This window comes from Gymnogyps californianus, chromosome 10 (genome assembly GCF_018139145.2).
Source record: "Gymnogyps californianus isolate 813 chromosome 10, ASM1813914v2, whole genome shotgun sequence".
Lineage (NCBI taxonomy): Eukaryota > Metazoa > Chordata > Aves > Accipitriformes > Cathartidae > Gymnogyps > Gymnogyps californianus.
In genome coordinates, this window is record NC_059480.1 from 11,762,071 (window position 1) to 11,785,434 (window position 23,364).

Genomic DNA, 23,364 nt, shown 5'->3' on the forward strand with positions numbered 1-23,364 from the left:
ATCCTGTCATTTCTCATATTGCAAAAAAAGCTGTGTGTTTTCTCAGTTAAGGTTATCTACGGCTGATTTTTAAAAATCTATTTATATTTTGCTAATCTTTGGGGGATTTTTTACTGCCTCTGATTAGAACCAAGATACACACTCTGTAAATCAGTTGACGGACAGCAGGAAGATAATCCACATTCTCTGGCCTTCTATTCATTTGCTTCTGCAAAAGTGAAGTATTTAAATGTCTCGTACCTAACGACTTCTCACATCTCTATCATAGGATACAGGAGGATTGCTGGCAGCAACATGCTACATTTTTCGTAAACCTTCACGCTAAACGTACGGCTGAAACCTGTATCACGAGCAGAAGTAACTGGTGATGCTAACTGAACTGAAAATTCATCAAGGTTTCTAGCAGCCTGAACCTGATACTCGATCCCCGCATCCAGGCTGAAGTGAACTGTCACTGCTCCTCCGTCACCCCAGGAGCCCCGTTTTCCCTCCCCTCCCTCGCAGCGGCCTCTTCGGTGCCACACCGGCTCCCTCTGCTGCCTCTGCTCTGGCTGCGTCCCGAGCTCTGGAATGACCCCTTCCTTCAAACTGATCTCATTTACTTCCCCCCAGCCCCCGACAACGGTGGGTTCTGATGTTTACTACAGCCTATAGGCACTGTGGTAATACAAATAAAAACCAATCATCTTAGTTATATATATTTGAATTAAGTTGTTTCTTATTTTACAACTATCTTCTTCTTAAGGTTACTTTTTCTACCAATATTTGTTCATCAGAGCCCTTCACATGCTGAGACAAAAAAAATTGCTGTACTTTCCAGACCAGTTCATCATCATCTTTTCTTTACTGATCATTATCAAATGCCGTAGCTCAGTGAAATCCAGGAACTTGGAAGACATTCTTACAATTTGAAACTGAAATACTACTTACTGTTCTTTAAGCATGTTTTTTTCCAACTAATTTTGCAACCATAAGAAACATATTAATTTGCTAAGCCTGTTCATAAAAATGTCATTGAAAGCAATGCCAAAGGCCTTGCCCATGTCAAGTTATAACAACTGTTTGTTCTATTCCATTCACAAGATCTGTTGTCTTGTTCTACAAGAAAATAATTTTGTTTGACATGATTTGTTCTTGATAAGTCCACAGAGGCTGCTACTTGTCTTCTTGCTATCTTCCAAGTGCTCTGAAATAACTTGTGTATATATCTCAGGTTGCTGTGGCATTTGATGTTAAAGCAGCTGGGCTGTAATTCTTGCTGTCCTCCTCCTCAATAAAAATGTTTGTCCTTGTGCTGGTTTTGGCTGGGATAGAGTTAATTTTCTCATTGTAGCTAGTATGGGGCTATGTTTTGGATTTGTGCTGGAAACAGCATTGATAATTCAGGGATGTTTTTGTTGTTGCTGAGCAGTGCTTACACAGAGTCAAGGCCTTTTCTGCTTCTCACCCCACCCCACCAGCGAGGAGGCTGGGGGTGCACAAGGAGTTGGGAGGGGACACAGCCGGGACAGCTGACCCCAACTGACCAAAGGGATATTCCAGACCATAGGATGTCATGCTCAGCATATAAAGCTGGGGGAAATAGAAGGAAGGGGGGAACATTCGGAGTGATGGTGTTTGTCTTCCCAAGTCACCGTTACGCGTGATGGAGCCCTGCTTTCCTGGAGATGGCTGCACACCTGCCTGCCGATGGGAAGTGGTGAATGAATTCCTTCTTTTGCTTTGCTTGCACACGCAGCTTTTGCTTTACCTATTAAACCGTCTTCATCTCAACCCATGAGTTTTCTCACTTGTACTCTTCTGATTCTCTCCCCCATCCCACTGGGTGGGGGGAGTGAGTGAGCGTCTGTGTGGTGCTCAGTTGCCAGCTGGGGTTAAACCACGACAGTCCTTTTCCAGTCTCCTAGGACGTCACGCTTCCACACAGGTTGTCAAAGAGAGTTGTTAATAACTAGCTTCGGCCAGTTCTCTAAACATCTTATAGAACAAATCATCAGAACCAGACAATCTGAAAAGATATTCTACTCTCTGACCTGACCCACCTTTCTTTTTGCTCAAGCTCTTCTCCTGGCTGATGCTAATTGTGTTGACCAGCTGACCGACCTTTGTAACAAACAGGATGCCTGAGTAGACTGGTTATGTAGCGCCCCTATTTTTTAATTGTTCTTGGTACCCCCAAAGGGTTTAGTAATTCTGGCAGCATTCTGGTCTATCTGAGGCTTTTTAGTAGTAAGACAATACAGATAAGTGTTGGAAAAGATGGTTTCAAGACTGACAGCTAGATCAGATAATGAATTCTGTTGATGTAGTAGCATGGCATTTGCAGAAGAGAACAACTTTAAAAATAAGCTAGTCAACCAACACAACCAACAGAGCAGGACATAACGCGGTGTTCTGAGTCACATTGGACATAACCATATCACATGAGTTTCCTTAGCATTTTACAGAATATATAAGCAATGTTTGCATTATAATTGCCATTTTCATAAGGAAATATTTAACTGTACAACAGAAAATATTATTCTTACTTAATTAGCTAGTGATTTTCCAAAATGCTGTATTTTTATGCATTTTAATGTTCCAATATGCATAGTTTAAATAATTTTATAGTCAGCTTTCCATAAACAAATTACTAATCTTAGTATTCAATAAGGATTTGAGCTGTCTGCCTCATTTACACTTGCTAGAATTTGAATTGTATTACCAGTCTAATAGCTTATTAGTGTGGCTTAGATAAGCTACATTACAGCTTAACTATTTATTTTGATGGAGAAGTACTCATCCTCTAGTGGCTTGAAGGAGATTTTGCAGTGATTTTTTTTATCTGTTCTGATTAAATATTTAGTGAGGAACAAGAATCTCTGTGATTTCCTAAGAGGAAGTTATATGCTTTAAATGTCTCCCATAACAACAATGAACTTTTTTCTAAATATTGATGAATTTTTTTTAAAACCACTAACTATTAGTTGCATTATTCTTTACTAGTCTAGGAGTTAATTTAGATGAGACAGTTACTGTGTTGAGCCTTTTCTGAACAGTGTCTGGACTGTGATTCTTTTCTGTTTCATGTTTTGGGTCATGCTGCAATCATGTCTTTATGATACAGGTTTGCAGAGTGCAGAGCTGACACTCGTCTGTCCCTCAGCTTGTGCCTGCTTTAAAGCATCTCAGGAGTTTCACTTCCAATCTGCGAAAAGGACTGGGGTTTTAATTTCATTTGGGAAATTTCAGAAAGGTCCCACTCATGCAACTGGAGTCAGATTTCCAAAATTGCCCATTGTGTTCCCAATCCCATATCCAACAGCTGCCAAAATTAAAGCTAAATCCTTTTGAAAACCATTGCCGCAATCACTGAAACTATTACTGGTTGACATTGTGTTTCATAAGGCTTAAAATGCATTTATTTAAAATGTTTTCTACATGTATAACTTTCTTTTTCCAAGCACATAGATTACATTCCAGCAAATTCTATTAATATAACTGTTTGAATGATCCGTGAGTCAATTATCAAAATATTGAAGTACACATTTAAACATGTAAGCAGCCCACAGACTTCAGTAAGAATGCTAACCTCAGAAGTTGCATGCTCAGGTGCTTCACATTGGAACTTATTTTGGCTGACATTCATGGGTTTGTGAGGGCAGTTTTTGGCTACAAGAGAAAGTTAGTTTAAGGCTCTGAACAGAGACAAAGTTTTAAAAAATATGTAGTTCACTGCTACAGGTGGATGAGAGGTAAATGTTGCTTTATTTTCATATGCACCTGAATAATTGCTGGTTTTCTTTTATCTTGACGCAGACTAACAAACACCCTGCTCCCTGACAATGTGTATGGATTTATCTGCTTTCCTCCCCGGCTCTTGCATTTATATTTATTTTACTTTTCTGCACTTTATTAAGCTGATTGAAGCTTGCATGTTTTCTTCTTTTTGTTTGCTAACTTGGATATAGGAAACTGGTGATAATCACGCTTATTTATTTACCACTGTCAACTGTGAAACTGTATGTTGTTTTTTAATGTCTGCTGTTCAGAGGCTCTGCAGTATAAGTAGAGAGGTGTTGATACAACTAGTATCAAGAGAGAGCTGCCAGCCCCGGTACAGAAACATTCTTCATTGTGGGAATCATAAGATCTCGGGAATCATCAATCATGTTTTAAGACAAAATCCATAGAGCAGAAGTGAAACTCTTACATTGGGGAGCACAAACCCACTGTGCTGTGAAAATCCATGATGCCTGTTTTAACAGTGGCATACAGACAATTCAGGAGTGGCAGTATTTCCCACATCTTCACCTATTCGTTTGGCTCACAGGAACTTTTATCATCCAATGTATTTTTCATATATTTTTAGAACAATGGAGTAAAATTAATCCATAGCTCTACACAGTACAGATGTTTCACAAACAAAATGACTGTCAGCTATTTAAGAAGGATCTTTCTCTAAAGGTTGCCAGAAAAATTGTCTCAATAGCTACTGCACCTTTCGCCAAAAAGCTGTACATATAATTTGAAAATAGACACTTTTGCAGCAAAGATGTTCTTTTTATAGTCTTATAATGTTTTTTATCACTGTGTTGTGTGACACTACAGCAAATATTACTGTACTTCATGAAATGAGAAATTCATCTTAGGAAAAGAATGATCTGGACCCACCTTTAAGAAAATAAAACTACACTGGGTAAAATCCTGCATATTTATACCAAGTTTGAATCAACTTCTAAGGAGCTTGTTTGAAAAGTCTCTCAGAAAGTAACACCACAAAACAAATGTTGTAACTAACACAGTTGTAGCTTAAGGTGTTTAAATCCTACGATGCAGATACAACAAAATAATGAAGAAAGAATGTATAGGTTTTGCCATTTACAGTCTTCTGCTCTATTCTTAAGCCATGAATTAGGCTTTCAAATAATGACCTGATGTGACTACAGTTTCAGTAGAGATAAAAAAATAATTCCTAATGTATCATTCATACAGACAGTAATTTTTAGTCAAAGAAACAGAGCAAGTGCAAAGCACAGAATCTTAAATAATGTCAGAATTATCTTAAATCTTTATCTCAGAATTTACATCGATGTTTCAGCAATTCAAATTATGTGCTTAATATGACAGCTATCAGAACAAGTATTGGACCGTCAGAACTTGAAGGAAGTACTATATCTGAAGAGCTATTTTTATTTCCAGTAAGTAAATTACTTTTTATTTCTATGAATTTCAAGGTGCATATGGCAGAGGACATGACTTCTATATTCCGGTTGACTGGAAAACCTTACACATTAGAAGCTGTACAGAGGAGAAGGATAAATAAAATATCAACAGACATTTTACCTGGAGGAAAAAAAAAAGTCATAAGGTAATCTAGTGAGAGGTTTTAAGGCTTAATGTTTCTCTTTGTTATTCTTCCTCAGTAGTAAACAAAAAGGTGATGCTTTTGTTTGGTTTGTGGTCACAAAAGGGCCAGCACCTGGGATAGATTGTCAAGGCAGCAGTCAGCAGTAAAAATATCCTAAATAAAGAACTGCTTTTATTGTTTTAATTTCAACACAAAGTTTCACAGCAAATACAAAACTGAATTTATGTGGGGTTTTTTTCTCCTTCATGCCATTATTCTTTCAAACCTTCTTTTTCAGGTATTCTTTTCAAGTTTTTCAATTTATTATTGCTCAGTAATATCACCTTCACTAGATTTAAAACTCAGATAAATGTCGCCTTTTTTCTGTGTTCTCTTACACGTCATTTATAAGTAGTAGATTATGGCTCAGTCCAAGCTTGTTTTTTCAATTTCATTCTCTCCTTAACCATTTCTTTCAAATAAGAGATGTATACATGTATTTTAGTAAACATGGATCCATAAAATACCTCGACTCCTTTATAGGTTGAACCTTCAGGCTCCCAGTTAACTTACTCAGTGCTGATCATGACTCACCACCTCCTCACCGCCCTCCACTGAGGTGGGGAATTGATATTATCCCAATTTTACAGCTCAAGCTCCAACCTAGATCCTAAACTATTTAGACACCTAACCAGCAAGTTGGATTCTTGCCTAACATCCTACAGAAAGCCAGTGGTAAGTAGGAAACTCATCCTATAGCTCTGAGCGACTGACTTACACAATGATAAAGCTTGCTACAGAAAATAATCAGCCTCTAAATTCTGTAAAAAATTAAGAATAAATGTCATATATGCACTATTTATGGGAAAACAATGAAGCCAGTATGACAAGCACTTATACTGAAAAAGGGGGCACTGTGCAATACATGTGGTGTTAACATCAACTGAAAGAGAAAAGGAGACTTGACAGATTGAAGGTATCAGTGCCATTTGCAGAGGGAGTGGATGTGTACTGGCATTCCATGTAGTCAATAGTCAGAGTTAATGATAGCCTGTTATATATTGTATCCACTGTTTCTTAAAACCTTTTGAAAACAAAATGGTAATATTTTAAGACAGTTCTGGGGCAATTTTCATTGGGCCTCCCACATAAAGAACCTCTCATTTATTTTATGTCAGGACTAGAAATATGCATAAATTACAGTATCCAGTCTTTATTTGAAGACCGCAAATGATGAAGATGCTAGGTATATTTCTTTCAAGAATTTAAATCATAATTTTAATCTGAATTAATCTAGTTTCATCAGTCACCCATTGGATCTAGTTTTACTTTTTTCTCACAGACTAAGGAGCTACGTGCTATCAGAGTCATTTATGTGGCATTTTCACTTCTGTAGGTGATTCTACACTAAGATCAAGCCATTTGTCAACATGCTTTTAGATGAACTGAACAGCTTTTGGTCACTGTATTTATTAAGACTAATGTGCTATAGCTCACATGGACATTTCATGGCAGTTGTGGTGGGTTGACCCTGGCTAGATGCCAAGCCACCAAAGCCGCTCTATCACTCCCCTCCTCAGCTGGAGAGGGGAGAGAAAATATAACGAAAGGCTCATGGGTCAAGATAAGGACAGGGAGAGATCACTCACCAACTACCGTCACAGGCAAAACAGACTCGACTTGGGGAAAAAAATTAATTTAATTTATTACCAGTCAAATCAGAGTAGGATAATGAGAAATAAAACCAAATCTTAAAAACACCTTCTCCCCACCCCTCCCTTCTTCCTGGGCTTAACTTTACTCCCAATTTTCTCTACCTCCTCCCCCCAGCAGCGCAGGGGGACGGGGAATGGGGGTTGCGGTCAGTTCATCACACGTTGTTTCTGCCACTCCTTCCTCCTCAGTGGGAGGACTCCTCACACTCTTCCCCTGCTCCAGCGTGGGGTCCCTCCCACGGGAGACAGTCCTCCACGAACTTCTCCAACGTGAGTCCTTCCCACGGGCTACAGTTCTTCATGAACTGCTCCAGCGTGGGTCCCTTCCACAGGGCGCAGTCCTTCAGGAACAGACTGCTCCAGTGTGGGTCCCCCACGGGGTCACAAGCCCTGCCAGCAAAGCTGCTCCAGCCTGGGCTCCTCTCTCCATGGGGTCACAGGTCCTGCCAGGAGCCTGCTCCAGCGCGGGCTTCCCATGGGGTCACAGCCTCCTTCGGGCATCCACCTGCTCTGGTGTGGGGTCCTCCACGGGCTGCAGGTGGATATCTGCTCCACCGTGGACCTCCATGGGCTGCAGGGGGACAGCCTGCCTCACCATGGTCTTCCCCACGGGCTGCAGGGGAATCTCTGCTCTGGCACCTGGGGCACCTCCTCCCCCTCCTTCTTCACTGACCTTGGGGTCTGCAGAGTTGTTCCTCTCACATCTTCTCACTCCGCTCTCCGGCTGCAGTTGCGCAGGTTTTTCCCCCCCTTCTTAAATCTGTTATCCCAGAGGTGCTACCACTGTCGCTGACAGGCTCAGGCTTGGCCAGCGGTGGGTCCGTCTTGGAGCCGGCTGGCATTGGCTCTGTCGGACATGGGGGAAGCTTCTGGCACCTTCTCACAGAAGCCACCCCTGTAGCCCCCCCCACTACCAAAACCTTGAATACTCACCATTTCTCCTTGTATAATCCCTGCAAATACATTTTCTTCATGCAGTTATCTCCCATTAACAATTATTGGTTTCTGAGGAAAGAGGCAATATGTTTAGCTTACTGTGGGCCTGTAAAAACTTCATAGGGAATAGGCCAAAAATTATATGGGCTTTTCCATAAAAATCTTCAGAAATAAATGCCAGACTGTGTAAATGTCACATGCACATAAGTTACAATAAACAAATAAATATAATACCTAATGTGAAACGTATTACTAATGCAAATATAAATAAAGATTCTTAATTGCTTTCAGTAATCGTAGCAGGATAGGTACTGTCTGGTAGGTGTTCACTAGGTCAGCTGCAGCATTATGCAAAGATGGCTGTATCACTTGAGCCCTGAATGTCTTTTGGGACTTGGGAACACAAAACAGACATTCTTAATCTATGCCTTAGTACTAGAATCATTCAGTCTTTGAGATCATCAGACAGAAAGTGATTTAGGACGTCTCATACCTCAACTCAAAAATCTTAGGGAGTGACTTGAATATGCCAACCTGGCTTTTGTCAGGCTGGCAGATCCTATATAACGCACTAGTGGGTGGAATTACTCCCTTTACTTTTAGTTCTGGGTGAATAAATTATATATTAATATTTTATGTTTCTGAAATTACTACAAAAGTTATAGAAATCTACAGTACTAAAAACATTAAATAACTTACTTTCATCTTTATGGCTACACACCAGACATTTTTGTATTAATACAGCAGTGACAACTACTCATACTATCCTACTGTCTAATATAAAAACAGAGCAACAGCCAATTGTTTATTTTTTTTCTTAATGTCTTCTTGCTTAGCTCCATCAGTGGCTATAAAGTTCATGCTCTCACATGGTCTAACAAGCCAATAATTCAAAATAGGAAATGCAGAATCATTCATTTATACTCCACATTCAGCTTTACCTCTTTTTTCTTTTTTTGATTTAAAGTGTTGGCTTATCTATTAACTACAAGGAAAGAAAGTATGCTTACAGGATTCTCCAGAGTAGAGAGTCACATATTGAAGTCCCTAGCGCATAGAGTTTTGTTCAAGTAATGAGAAATCTAAGTCATAAAAACTTGGCATGCTACCTCAAAGATACACGTCTAGTTATCTCAACATCTAGCGCACACACTTTTGGTGTGTGCTACTGTGTTACAAGTGACCTTTATCAGGCAGGCAGGCATTTTTGCATTAGGTGGTACCTCTGTAAATGAAGCTTTTGCTTTTGGGAGGATGGCTGGTTGGTTTTGCAGAAGACAGTGTCAAGGTGTTGATCACTTTAAAGCAAACTGTTCCTTTCCTCAGCGAGTATCAATTCTGAAAAAAAAAATGGTATAATTATGAAAAACCAGAGGAACAGAGCTACTGATATTAGCAAGTTTACTGAAGATTTTTAAAGAAAGATACATAAACTGTGAACTTGAAAACCAAAGTGCTATCTTTGATTGCATATAGAGCAAGGGATAAATCTCTGTCTGGTTTTCCACTGTCACATGAATTTTTTCTACTCTCCATAGTCAAAAAGGCAAGATATTAAGTACTTATTATTACAAAAAAAGCATATGGCAGAAATAGTCTGTGTCATCCATTTGACAGCTTCAGCTACGTGCATAGGTGCTGTAGCTCAGTCTCTCTGGCAAACGACACATTGTTTAGAAAGGCAGCAGTACAGCGCATATCCATGCTGCATACCGCATAGCAGCAAATGGAAAATATCTAATCCCTGTTGCTCTGGAGGAGAAAGTCATACACTTAAACAAAGCTCCAATAAATGAAAAATGACGCAAGCTCTGTAGAAGAGTGCTTAACTTGAATTTGCCAGTAAATTTCATAAATGGCCTTGGCCAAGTAAGAAGACTACATTGCACTGAGAGTAATTTTACTATAAAAACTGAATGAAACGTGCAGATTTGCCCTTTGGAAAGCTGTTTTGCTGATATTGTGTAATACAAAGCAAATATAGTCTAGATTTCTTAACACATTTTAAAACTATATGACCGTAACATGAAGTGTAAAAGACATTATTATGTAGCATTATATATTATTCTGATCTTCACATTGATTCAGGTGTGAACAGATGCATTTTCATGACTAAGAATCAAGTAGGCAGGACTCCTAAAAGAAATAACAGAAAGAGCCATAATATCTTTGATAAGAGTATTTATATTGACAACTAACTGGAATTGCCTAATTCCATTTAAGAATTGTTAAAAAGCTAAAATTATTGCTATTAAATTAATTTATTTCCCTTAGATAGCAATCAAATTAAAGTTTAATAGATTTTATTTTTTTCTTTTCTCACAAAAGATTAAAAAGTAAATCCCTGGCAGCTGGCAATTTTTTCCTCCTATTTCCAGATTGGGTAACAGTTCTGAGATACTCTACTTGCAACCACATTCTCTTTGACGCTGTACACAGAAAGGACAAAAAATGTCCTCCCCCACAAAAAATACACCTCCCCACTATGAAAAGCTTACCATTAAAGCACAAGAGAGGGCAAAGCCAGGCATTACAGAAAGAGAACACAGCATGAAGGACACAATGAAACAATATCAACCATCACAACAAGTCATAAGCATAGACAGCAACTGTCTTTTATCATGATCATTTCTGGGGTAAACATTATGGCAAAGAAGCTTTTCAAAGATTAATTTTAAGGTGTCTGAGGTAACCTGAGAATACGTACAGGTGTGAGATGAACAGGACAGGGAACAAAGGTTCTTTTTTGGAGCATTAAAAGACAAGAACTTTAATGTGGTGGAGAAAAGGGAGCTAAGAGATACACATGGAGAGAAGAGATGGTTGACACAAGCAAAGCAATAGACTAAAAGTGGTCTGCATATCTGTCCCTTGAATGGGAATAAGCAAAGCAAAGTTGTCTTTAATAGTAAAAAAAAAAAAGAAAACCTAAACAAAAATGCCAGTTACATAACGGGTATGATATATCTGTTGAAAGACGTATGTGGATAGGAGAGGACCTGTTAAGCAGAAAGCATCAGCACATTCAGATCCAGTATGGATGCAAGAATCTATTTTTGAGGCCAGACTGACAGGGAAGATGGTTGTATTTAAAAAAAAAAAAAAAGGTAAAGGTCTTGGAAGAACGATTAAAAGCCTTATTTTGGACTTAGAAATATTAAACATCTGGACATCAGTGGTGTTACATCAAGACTGGAATTTGGTCAGAAACAGTCTGCTCCAGCACAGAAGGATAACACCTTTAAGTCATTAGTATGAAGGTAGCAGTTGAACATGTTTGAGTGCAAGATTACTGAAAAATAAGCTGTGAAGGGAGAAAAACAGGAACCCAAGAATGGGGACAGTAATTGTAACATACGATGTATGTAGCAACAATAACAAGGATAACAGAAAATAAAAGTAATGTATAGCTATATAAAGTTGGTACTGTACAGTCTCCCCCTATTTTATTACTAATACTGCTTCCACATTCAGGTTGAAGGATTTGTTGTAAAGCTGTCCGCTCTGCCTAGGTAATGCGACTTCTCTTGTACATTACTTATACTCTTACTTTTGAAAGAGGTAAATATCATATCTAAGAGATCAATGCTGCTAGAGAAGAGGCAGATAGCTGCTGAGTTACAGTGTCAACTTTGTTAGGTCATGAAGCACGTATGTTCCTCCTATAACATGCTGTCTTTCTAGCTTTAACTCCCATCATTGTTTTTTCACTGTCATTCCTAAGACAAATGTTTTTCTATGAAACTGCATTAACAGAGATTGCTTGGTGAATCCATAAATACCTCTAACCTAATAACTGATACAAAGTGAAATCCTACTTGATCTCAACTAATTGGTAGCTTCTTGCTACACCTTTTTCTGTTTACGCTGTAACGGACATGCAGGATGTATATCAACTCAAAATCAGGCATCCCACAGCTGTCAAAAACAGTATCAAATTTTACTGACAGCTGGAATGTACAATGGTCTCAGAAAAACGGGCATCTGATATCAAACGGCATCTTATTCTCTGTTCCTTTGCCCATACATTAAATATGATAAAGGCTAAATTAATCTGTTTGTAAACTGCACAGTGAGCTTTTGGTAGAAAATGTATTTTGCAGGTACATATTACTAAAAATTTGCAAGAACACAGTAAAGCAGAAGGTTAATTATATAACATGTTCATAAACATCTTGAGCATCACCATGGACATACACAGCACTGCTGTGGTCACTCACCTATCAGTACTCATTTTTCAAATTCCACATATGGGATGGGAGTAGTAAACTTTTTCCTGTCTTCTGCATTTCACATTCCTAATTCTACCTAATCTTCCAATTTTTAGGCAGTTTTCAGGATGTTATTTTTGGTTAATACCTGTGAGAACTGCTCTTTCTAGAAAATCCTGTATATGGAATTATGGCATGTCTCCATACTTGCTGTCAAATCATGCTAACTACTTACTCTGGAAGAAATTGGAAGTGACCAGCTACCTGCTGGGACAGAGATGAACACAGAGACATAACAGCTTCTGAACACAGGTAAACGCCACTTCACTCAATATTAAAAACAGAAATAAGATGCCAGAAAAACTTTTGAAAGTTGAAATCCTTTTAAGAAAAGTAGAAGTAATTAAGACCTGTAATTTTCAGTCAGTTGAAGCAGAGTCCTCTGAAGTGGAGATTACTCATAATCCGCAGCTGCAACAAAGACCCTTGTCATTTCCATTCCTTTTATCGGAAAATTTAGAAAACCTTTCTCTCTGCATATAGATTTCTCCCATTGAACTTATTTAAATCGATAGGACCAATGTAGCACAAAACAGTGCAAGACTATAAGATGCATATCAACTTTTTTTGATTCTCAGTCATTAGTAAATGCCTGCATGCAGTTTTGATTTTAACTTCTAAAGACAGCTAATTTTAGAATTGCAACGTTTTAGTAAAACAAACAGATTTATCCAGTTGGGTCTTGAAAAACCCAGGGAGCCTGCACAATCTCTCCTCTGGGGATATGAAGCAAAGGGGAATAATCCCTTCTCTTGATCTGCCAGCTGTGCTCCTGTTAATGCAGCGTGGGATGCTGTTGCCTTCCTTTGCTGCCAGGGCACACTGCTGACCTGTGTTTGGCCCTCTTCAGCAGAGCTGCCCTCCAGCCAGTTTTTCCCTTTACCTCTAATTTCTGGTCCAGCAAAAGTAGTTGATACTGCTGGCCGTAAGTTGGCAATTACCAGTCTTAGCACTCAGTGTTACTAAAGGTGGGATAATTTTGCTTGTTTGATAACCATTTTAAAGCAACTTCTTTTCCCCCTTTTTGAATAGCATTTATACTTTTATTGTCCCAAAACAAGGCTTGCTCCTTTGCATACCGAAGAAATATCAAAACTGTGGGAAACCTTTCTGAATGATTAGTAACGTCAATACTTTCAGTAAATCAAGCATGCCAAGCTACAAAGTGAAGGCATAAAGATTAAATACTGCTATTTGTTTGAGAAACATAGCACAGACTATAGGAAATATTGGCTTCAGGAAAAAAAAGATCATGTAGGAAATTTTAATTGTTTAGCCAATGTCTCGACAGTTTTGATACATAGAAGTAATCACCTGTGAAAAAAGGTTGGAAGAAGAGGCTGGGAAATAAAGTGCCACCTCCTAGATTGGCTGACTATTTCTGGATCACTGCTTGCATCGCCTGCCTGCCAAAAAGGCTTCTGCATACAAGAAGTCTTAAGAACAGAAGAGCTGCAGTCAGACCAGGCCTATATTTAGCCTAGAATACCTTGGATAGCAGCTAAAGGAAGACCAAAACCACATACCTGATATTTGCCCTAAATATTCTGTTTCCCATCATTTCTAGCTCACGGGCCTCCTAAAACAGACAAAATTTCACTAAATTCCATTTTTATTCCTATGACCCATTTCACTCACTCACTACAACGCATCAGTTAAGGTTGCTGTCTTCCCTGAAAGCATAGGTTTTACTTTACCAAAGATCTATGAAATGTACCTTGATTCTATCAGAAACGATTACACTAAATACTCTCCATATTTAACCTCAGCCACCATATGAAACAGCCACAAGAGACCATGGGAACAGAGGGGAACCGAAGAATGCGAGGACAGGCAAAGCGATGAAGCAGGGGTTCAGAGTGTCTAGCTCCCGAGGTAAATGCCACAAAAATACTGTTGAATACAGTTAGCTATTTGCCACAATTTCTGCTGTTAATTTGTTGTAGTAGTTTTCCATACTAGGGCAAAAGTCTAAAAATCCCCTATGTTCCCTTCCTGTAGGATCCCACCATCCCAGACAGTTAAAAGCAGGTAGCAGTCAAGAGTGCTCTACAGACAGCTCATGAAATCTCATGATCTTTTCTTTCTACCTTTCTCTCAGTTGTATATTTGGGAAATAGTTATTGAGATAGGATAACTGCATTTTTTTTAAGTATCTCCATAGCATCAACCTGCCTTGGCTTTCAGTACATAAGAATATATTGTGTTTAAGCTTACCTTTACAGAGGGAAACCTCCTCCTTCTACCTCTTCCTGTTCTCAGACAAGAGGGCAGGGTGGTTGCTGTCTCACAACATTGTCCCCCAGGCTTATCTACCTCTGTCTTTAATGGGGTCAGCAATAGCGACAGCCTAATACTAAAGGGGCAGTGGGACAGGACAGAGACAGACAGGACCAAAAAAAAAAAAACACACCACCAAAAAACAAAAAACCCAAACGAGCCCCACAACACACTTGTTGCTTTACCCCAACATGCTGCTTACAGCCTGAACTGGACGGTTTCCTTGATTACAGGAAGATGTCACAGGAGCTAGGAATTCCACCCCCCACCTTTTTTTTTGGGGGGGGGGGGGGGGGGGGCAGGCACACTTTCACCTCTCCTATTACTCCTTTTAGGGTGGTCTTGTTTTTTGTTTTGGGTTTGGGGTGGTTTTTTTGTTGTTTGTGTTTTGGTTTTTTTTTTTCTTTTTCCTCTTTCAACCAGGTTTCCAGAAGTTGCTGCCAAACTAGATCTAGAGCTATCAGGAACTTTAATCTAGTGCCTTGAAAATACTGGATGTATCTTCACAATTTCCCCTCCGTTTAGTTCTCCTGTTTATGGTTCAAGATTTCATGACTCCCCAGATACATACAGCAAAGGAAGAGACCCAAGACCTGTTCCTCCTCCACCCCCAAAGCGGCTTGATGTCTAATCAATACATGCACATTTCAGTACCAGGAGACAAGGAGATAGTATTCCTCTGAAGGCATCTTCTACCCCAGTCCACTGAAGCAGTTATTCCTTGAGCCATTCACTGTTAGTCACAGGCAGTAGAGCTATGAAATTTGTTTCCTATCTGCTGTATAAACATGCATTCCTGTTCTGTTAAAACGCATGTGACTGCAGCTTCTGCTGGGGCACTGGGGTGGGGTGACTACGCCTACTCTTGGGGCAACCAGCTACACTCATCTGAGAAAAGCTATTGAAAACACAATGCATTGGGAGAGATACAGCAAGTTGAGAGCGCACAGCTGTGAAATTCCTGCAAGATCACAGAAAGAGATCACATGGCAGAGGTTTTCCAGTTCAAGCTATCAAGAGACTAGGAAAGGAAAGTACGAGAAAGACAGAACAAGCCCTGAAAAGGCTCAACTACCAGTAAGACTTTGCCCCCCTTCCAAACTTTTATTCAGCAAAGCTTTTTATTTTTCTCCATTCTGCCAACAGCTTTAGCTACAGAAAAGCATTTTGGCTTGGGGGAGGCACGTTCACATTAAAAACAAGGCATTATCCCTGAAGTCAGGTAGACTTTAATTTCCTGTTAGAAAGCCCTCTGCAGAGGTACAGGCTTCTCAGATAATGGGAACTGGTATTATTCATTTGAAGCCAAGCTGCTGGAAACAGGTGGGACAGGGCCCAGAAACTACAGATGACAGACCTGCCTGCAGCAGTGGCCTGAAAAGAGGGCACAAGTAATGCAGGCACTTTGAATTTCATCAGTCCCTGGCCCCTAGGCACCCACCTTCTCAGCAGAGGGGAGCTCAGTAAGGGAAAGGAGATAGAAAAAAAAATAAACATACAGTTGAGGGGAAAGAATGAAGAATCTAGGCAATTCAATTATGCAAGCAGTCTGCATATGAAAATTTGAATATCTGATTAAGTTTGGCAATGGGCATTTTACACATACTTGGAATTAATTCTTGTACATGTTCCTACAGAATATGAAGTAAAGCAGCACTACAATTTACTAATTCATGTCAGATGTGGTACTACTTAAGTGTTCTACACAAAAGATTTCTGTATAAAGCAAACATCTAATAAAAAAAAAAAATCACTGCACAAGTTCAGTAGCAGCTATCAGTGCTTGGACAGCACTTTTTTCCATGAACGATTTTTTTGCTGCTCTTGTTAATTTAGAAGGACCTGAAACTCATCCAAAATAGTAACCAATGGCTGGTGTTCTCTAAAGCCAGTTGAACTTACCATATTAAAAAAAGCCTCTTTTTTCAAAAATAAGACTTCTTATTGTACCTTTTATTGTACCTTATAAAGGTATACAAAGCAGCTCAGTACTAAGATGACTCCACATTCTTCTGAGGGCTACATAGTCCTCAACAGGCATCTGCACAGACCTATGATTGACTTTGGTGAGCTTTTCCCTTAATCCAAAGTTTCTGAAAAGGAGGAATCCCTAACATCTTGCCCCACCCCTCCACTTGCTCTCAACTACTCTTAGAAACCACATTTCTGTTTGTAGGAAAGTATTGCAGTCATGCAAACTGTGACTCTTCAATTTATTATTGTAATTTACTATCTTTACCTTTTAAGCCAGACTGCTCTTCTAATATGCTAAAAGCTGCCCTTGGGGGGGGGGGGGGGGGGGGGGGGGGCGGAAAGGGTCACCCAAAAGGGTTTAATTCACTTTTCAGGCCAACTACATCCTTAGTCTGTGCTGAAAATGACAGCCAGCACAACAAAAAGTGATCACCACAGGTACTTGTTTTTTCCTTTCTTTTTAAACAGGCAACCAACAACTTATTTTCCCACTGAAACAGTTACACAATGGCTATATATCAAATTTGAAAGCTCCTCAAAATTTCAAAGTCAATGAAAGCCAGATTCTAGAGGGAGACAACATGGGTAAAAAAAATATCAATACACATGATATTTTAATACAAAATATTAGCTTTTTTCTTTTTTTTTTTACACAAGTCAGTTTTTTTAAAATATAGAACCTTAAAAAATGAACAAATTGCTATCCACACACTATAAACACTTTTTTGTGCTCAGTTTGATCAAGTTATCAGAACAATTTAAACACCAGTCCATAGTTTAAACACTGCCTTGAAGTTTTATGAAAACTATGCCGCACTGTGCACTACCATTATTATATGTACAGTGTGAAGCGCCTTCTTTCAGTTTTAATACGGTAGTAGAAACTGTTCAGTTATCAGGTTCTTTGTGCAAGGATTTCACATTCTACTCATGCTCGTGACAGGTTTGCATTACATTTCAGTGGCACTGGTATGAGCAACCACAAGTGAGTCTGTGAATGTTCACTGGAAGAATGTCCATTACATATTCGGGAAGTACAAGTTCTTCAGCTAGATAAAAGAAAACTTGTTAGTTTAGGGGAAATACTAGCCTGATTAGCCAGAATTTAACAATTTCTAAGCACTGAAATGAATTTTGATTTCTCAAAGTTGAATAAAAGTAATTAACTATCGCATTTTCATAGAGATGAACTACATAGCAGGTACATCTCAGGAATATTTGTAATTGCCCATTTTTTGAACCCATAAAACGGAAAAAATTTCCCTCTAAGTTGGAGGTCTTAAAAAGGTCTTGTTTTAGTAGTAAATCATCCACAAGTTGCAGGCTGTTAGCCAAGTAGATTTACGATGATTTACTTGCATTACAGTAATTTACACAATTGAACTTTATGCATACAGTACAAAACTATGAACAAAAAGGTGAAGCAAACTTTTTTATTTATATTCAGGTAAAAACATTAACCTGATGAAGTAAATTATTGCAGATTTGAGAAATCAGCACATAAAACAGTTGGACAGAGCATTGCTTACAGGTGCTTTATCTGTGTCAAAAGACAAAGGCTGAACTGTTTGTTCCAAGCTAGCGCTGGGGAGGGGAAAAAAAAAAAAAAAAAAAGAAAAAAACTACAAAAGTAACCAGGAACTTCGATCAAGAACAAGAAAATTGTTTACTCAAACAGGGAATGAAACGACTAATTTGTCTTTTAAAAAACTTTACATCAATTCGAAATGCTCTGGCCTTACCACAATACACACTGGCCAGCCCAAGCTGTTGGACTTCAACTACATGAAAGAAATAATTCTTCCTAGCCTCTAGTAAGAGGCTTTTGCTGCCTGAATCACTGTGTAAACAGCTCTAGAGCGTCGACTGGTAAAGACTGTCGCCATTATATCCTACCACTACAGTAAAACTATGCTATAAGAAAGGTTCTACCTAGTTACAAAGGCTGAATTATATTGACAATATATATTTGATTTCAGTAAAATTTAAATTATCTTAATCAGAGAAAGAGGCATGGAGCAGTTAAATGCCCACGCAAACCAAAACATAACAATTGTTGAATGTTGCACACAAAAAGAACCAAGTGAATTGCACATGAGACAATACATGAGGATGGGTAAAATTAGAGGCAGGTGAGGGTACACAGAACTAGTCTACTAAACTAGATTCGTCAAATACATGGTGTATTTTAATTTCTGTACTTATGTACAAAAGTTGTCTTTGGAGGAAAAACTTCAGACTTAGCTAGATGGATACACACAGCCCAGTATTAAACTGCACAGCGACATTTATTGTTCCAGCCTGGAAAAACATCCCTTTTTAAATTTCACACAGCAAAGCAAGTTAAAAACTTCACTCATCAAATAAATGATAATTTAAACAAGAACTTGCTAAAGAAACCTTGTCACAACAACTTTTAGGGCCTGATCACTTTAAGTCCATAGGGGCCTTTAATGAATATCAACCAAGTGTCTTTGTTTATAATCTGCAAGCCGTTTTTCTACAACAAGAAGGCGTAACACGTTTCCTTGACTCAGGTGATATATTTAGAAAAGAATCATGAGTTTCTCTTTTGCTGTAACAGGCAGACATTGCATTTTTCATTGTGATCAGGAAAGATGGAATGACTGCTGCCCTTCTCTTGCAGCTATCAAGAGTTTTTCACGCATTATCTCAATAGTTGAATAGTCCGGCAATTTGAGATAGTTCACACAAGTCATTACTGAGGGTAAGAAATCATCTGGATTCTCTGTAGACTCAAATGTCTTGCGTACAATTGTCAACGGAGGGTTCAAACTTCGAAAGCCTATTAATGAGAAAAGACATTCAGAATAAGGTTGTTCCTCTTGAAAACCCACAGTTAACACTGTAGACACCTAACAGTGACAGAAGCATGCATCTCATAACTGGCTTCTTAATCTATTTTTAAAAATTTAGAATATGGCTTTATAAGGCCATGTAGCAAGCTAAAAAAAATACCTAAAATCCTGTCTGTAAATTAGTTTTCCAAGATGAATTAAAAAAAGAAACAAACTAGACGCTTCTACTTTTAATTCCATGTTCTGTATGTGTAAAAAACCTACTCCAATCACAATATTATTAAGAGTTTGTTGGTTTCATACGCATTTTCTAAGATTCTCAGAAATTATCTATGACTGTGGCACCTTATTTTTTTACTCCAGCTAAGGTTTTTATACTCCTAACCCTCAATCCTGTCTGCAACATCTTTCCCCAAAAGAGCTCTAAAAAAAATTTTTTTTGAGGATCAACTTCCCCCAAACCCCAAAGAACGTAAGTAATGGAACAGATGCATAAATTCTCTTTTTACTTGCAAAGCGTTCAGCTGAGAATACGGTAAAATGTGTATTCTGTAATTGTCCCTAGCAAAGACAGCCAATTCCTCAGTTTTCCTCACTGCCTCTCATCTAAATTCTGAAATTCAAAAGGGGGAGAAATTAAAGTTTATCACTACGCTAGTATTGTCTCCTTTCTAGAAAAGAGATTATTGTTTCCAGGTAGCAACACATCATTTTGTTGTTGTCATAACTTAATGCACCTCTAGCCAAGGAATACAGCATTAAGGGTTTTCAGTTTTGTTTAAATTTCTAACTATTTTTTCCCTCCAATAGGTTATCTGGTAACATAAATTAAACCTGGAGAGAGTCAATTGAATGAAGTGTCATGAGATTAACACAGAGTTTATGAGAATTCTACCTGAAGTCTACCCAGCCACTTCCGAACCTAGAAGTGTCAAACAAGTATGAACCTCTAAAATACACAGTTAAGTATTTTTTTCCTATACTGAAATAATCCACTTATTCTGAAATGCATTAATAATACTCATTTCATATATAGCAATAGGTAATAAACAAAACCTACCTCCTACAGGCAGTCTGGGGCTACCCGTCACAAACTGAAGAAACAGTCTTTGCTGCTCACTATCAAAGCTACTGAGAATTTCAAAAAGATACTTCACTGCTCGACTAAGGAGGGGAAAAAAGCAAGCTATTATTATTTTGTTTATAGTTAAAATAATTGCATCAGATTCATATTCAGTGCAGTATGAATATTTTCAAATAAATTTCATATAAATCCTTTAGCTTGAATAACAGTATATCAAGATGATTTAAATACATATTTTCTAGTGCTAATATTTAGTTATTTTTTAACAAGACCAACACCATATTACCTGTCATGCGTATAACCGTGATCTGGCCTGCAACATTCCATTAAAGTCTTTGCATCCCAAGTGTCCGTTTTACTGCCACACAAGAGCTGCTCCAACTATAAAAATTAAAAAAGAAGGAAGTAAGTTTTCCCCTTTAGAACTTGAGGCAGAACAAGTACTGTCCATTCTGACTACTATTACAGCATTCTACTTTCTGGAATGGCTTGCTGCAAAAAACAACCTCAGTCACCCCAAGCAATCCTCCCAAATTCTTTGAATGCAATAGCTTCATCCCAGTGACAGCCTCATTTGCTGAATCTGCCTTTGCGTACAATCCACTACCACATGAGATGCTGAATGTATCTCTTAGAACAGAGACAGTCCTAATAAGCAATTTACATTGGAGAACCAAAAATGCCGTAACTTCTTTTAACAATTTTTAAAGAAATCTAGGGGAATGGGAAGAACAGAATGTTTACACTTGCTTTTTAGAACTTGGAGCTCTTCTTTGAAAGAAAAGAAAAAAAAAGAATCATTAGACAGAGATGGATCTGTCAGATGGCAGTTTGGTACTTAAATTACTTTGCCTGTTCTTTCTATGCACTTGGGCAAGCAGAGACGACAGGCTACAGCCAAAACATTAAAAGCTTCTACAGACTTCCTTCTAGGATACATGAGGAGTTGTAAAGCCCTGATATTAATAAAACCAGAGGTTTGACACACCTAGCTCTTCTGTTCATGAACAAAAGAATTTTACAAGTTCTTTATAACAGTTTAGGAATGGTTTGTAAAAAGGTTCAAATGGCTGGATAGCTATCAGCAACAGCACACAAGATCACACATGTACATTCTATCAGGAAAAGATATCTTACATCTCACACTACTCCTATGGCTTAATTTTGACCAACCATATTAGTGGATTAGCAATAGACTAGTGTCTGTATTTTAAAATTTCCAAGCAGAATCAAGCATCAAACCATCCCAAACAATGACAAGATAGAAGAACAGCATCACATATACCACGAAACGGTGAACTTTGGGTAAAACACTGGAGAAACTAGAATAATCTGCCATTTTTACTAGCCTTAGATTTGTTGCAGAAAAAAAGGTGGTGGCACTCTTTGAAAGTAGTACCAACAGAGAGGCATGAAGAAGAATCACTATGAGCAGTTACAGATCTCAGCTTTAAGAGACTCTTACATTGCAAAGCATCAAGAACAAAATGGTAACACAAAGGCTTGGCTAACACACTGCTTCAGAGCATGCTTAACATTTCTTCATGAAGTCAAAGGTGTTAAGTTTATGAAGGTAAACAAACCCTTCAAAGCATAGTCTTCATAAACTCTCTAAAGGTAGAGTAATAAAATATTCTCTCTTCTAGTCCAGACAGCCATAATTGTGTCTCAATGCAGTCCACTTCGTAAGAATTTTACAAGGAAATTGATATGGTTGGTGGTGAGAACAAGACAAGACTAACTATCCTTATTCTTTACCCCTTCATCTGAATCTCCTCTTACTGTCTAAAGCTTTGTTAAAGAGCTGACTTTTTTTTTTTACAGAACATCCAGATAGCATCCACATCTATATCTATAGCTATTAAAAAGTACTGCAATACAAGGAATTAAAGTATCCATACCAATATAGAGAGCCTGCATATATAAATTTAAGCACTTTTCTCAGAAAAGCTGGATACACTCAATTTTAAAGAAAATGGAGCTGTTCATAATAAAAGCATCAAATAAATGATCACCAAACACAGAAATCTAACATTGAAGTATGCAATTTAAAGGACACCAAGTTTTATTAACACACATCAGAAATGTAATGTAATGAGACTGTCACAAATACACTGCATCCAGTGCACACCGAAGTTCAGACTGTCCATACATCTAGATATAAGGTTATAAAAGCATCAGTAAAAACACGTTTACCAACCTCCTCAGGATAGAAGTACTGAAGATGACTGAGGGGGAAGACTGATTCAAATCCATCTCTGAATGAGTCAAACTGTCTGGCAACACCTTCATTTAGTGCCCAGAATATAACCAACTGCAGGGAAGGGGAGGAAAAAAAAAAAAAAAAAAAAAAAGGAAAAAAGTCATTTGAACAAAGGAAGCGTGGAATGATCGCTACTGTACAAAAGACTACAGCTGCAGAAAAAAAACCTTACAGAAGCCTAGCCATATGCTCGCTGTAGTTGTGGCAGAGTTTGAACTTTGATTCATGGAGCTGCTCTACAGCACTGCCTCATTCTGCCTCAATTCATAAGCTCACACTGCTGCATGTATGCAACTGTAGTGCTGCTGCAATGCAATAGACACAGAATTTGTTTTTTCTTTACAACTTTCTCATGTGGTCTGTCATTGCAAATTAGCAAAAGTCATTTAGAGTTCAAACAACCCCATATTTAGAATACCCTAATCATGCAACTCATGCAGAATTTAAACAACTTATTTGTCTTTATTTTTGATAAATCAAGGTTAATACATGGAATTCAGAATAGCTGGTTAAACTGGACCTATTTAACAAAATATTTTAAAACATATCTAAACACTTATTAGATATTTTTAGAAGCGTAACCTAGATGTTCTCTCTGTACACTGATACCCATTTAAAATTCAGCAACTGAAACAGAAATCCTTAGGGCATCATTGGCAGTATTATATTAGTTTCCCCCATGGAAACATATGG

The 23,364-nt window shown here is 38.3% G+C and overlaps 1 protein-coding gene across 11 annotated transcripts in view; it reads right to left on the bottom strand.

Moving 5' to 3' along the window:
• Nucleotides 1–17,924: 17,924 nt before the first annotated feature.
• Nucleotides 17,925–23,364, bottom strand: part of TRIP12 (thyroid hormone receptor interactor 12) — an 81,603-nt gene continuing 76,163 nt past the window's right edge. For all 11 annotated transcript variants that reach the window (XM_050902729.1, XM_050902727.1, XM_050902725.1 and 8 more), the window contains 4 exons: nt 22,609–22,722; nt 20,695–20,789; nt 20,385–20,488; nt 17,925–19,311 (listed from right to left, as the gene is read on the bottom strand). In XM_050902729.1, the coding sequence (XP_050758686.1) occupies nt 19,115–19,311; nt 20,385–20,488; nt 20,695–20,789; nt 22,609–22,722 (510 nt within the window). In that variant the 3' untranslated portion in view covers nt 17,925–19,114. The remainder of the gene's footprint in view (nt 19,312–20,384; nt 20,489–20,694; nt 20,790–22,608; nt 22,723–23,364) is intronic.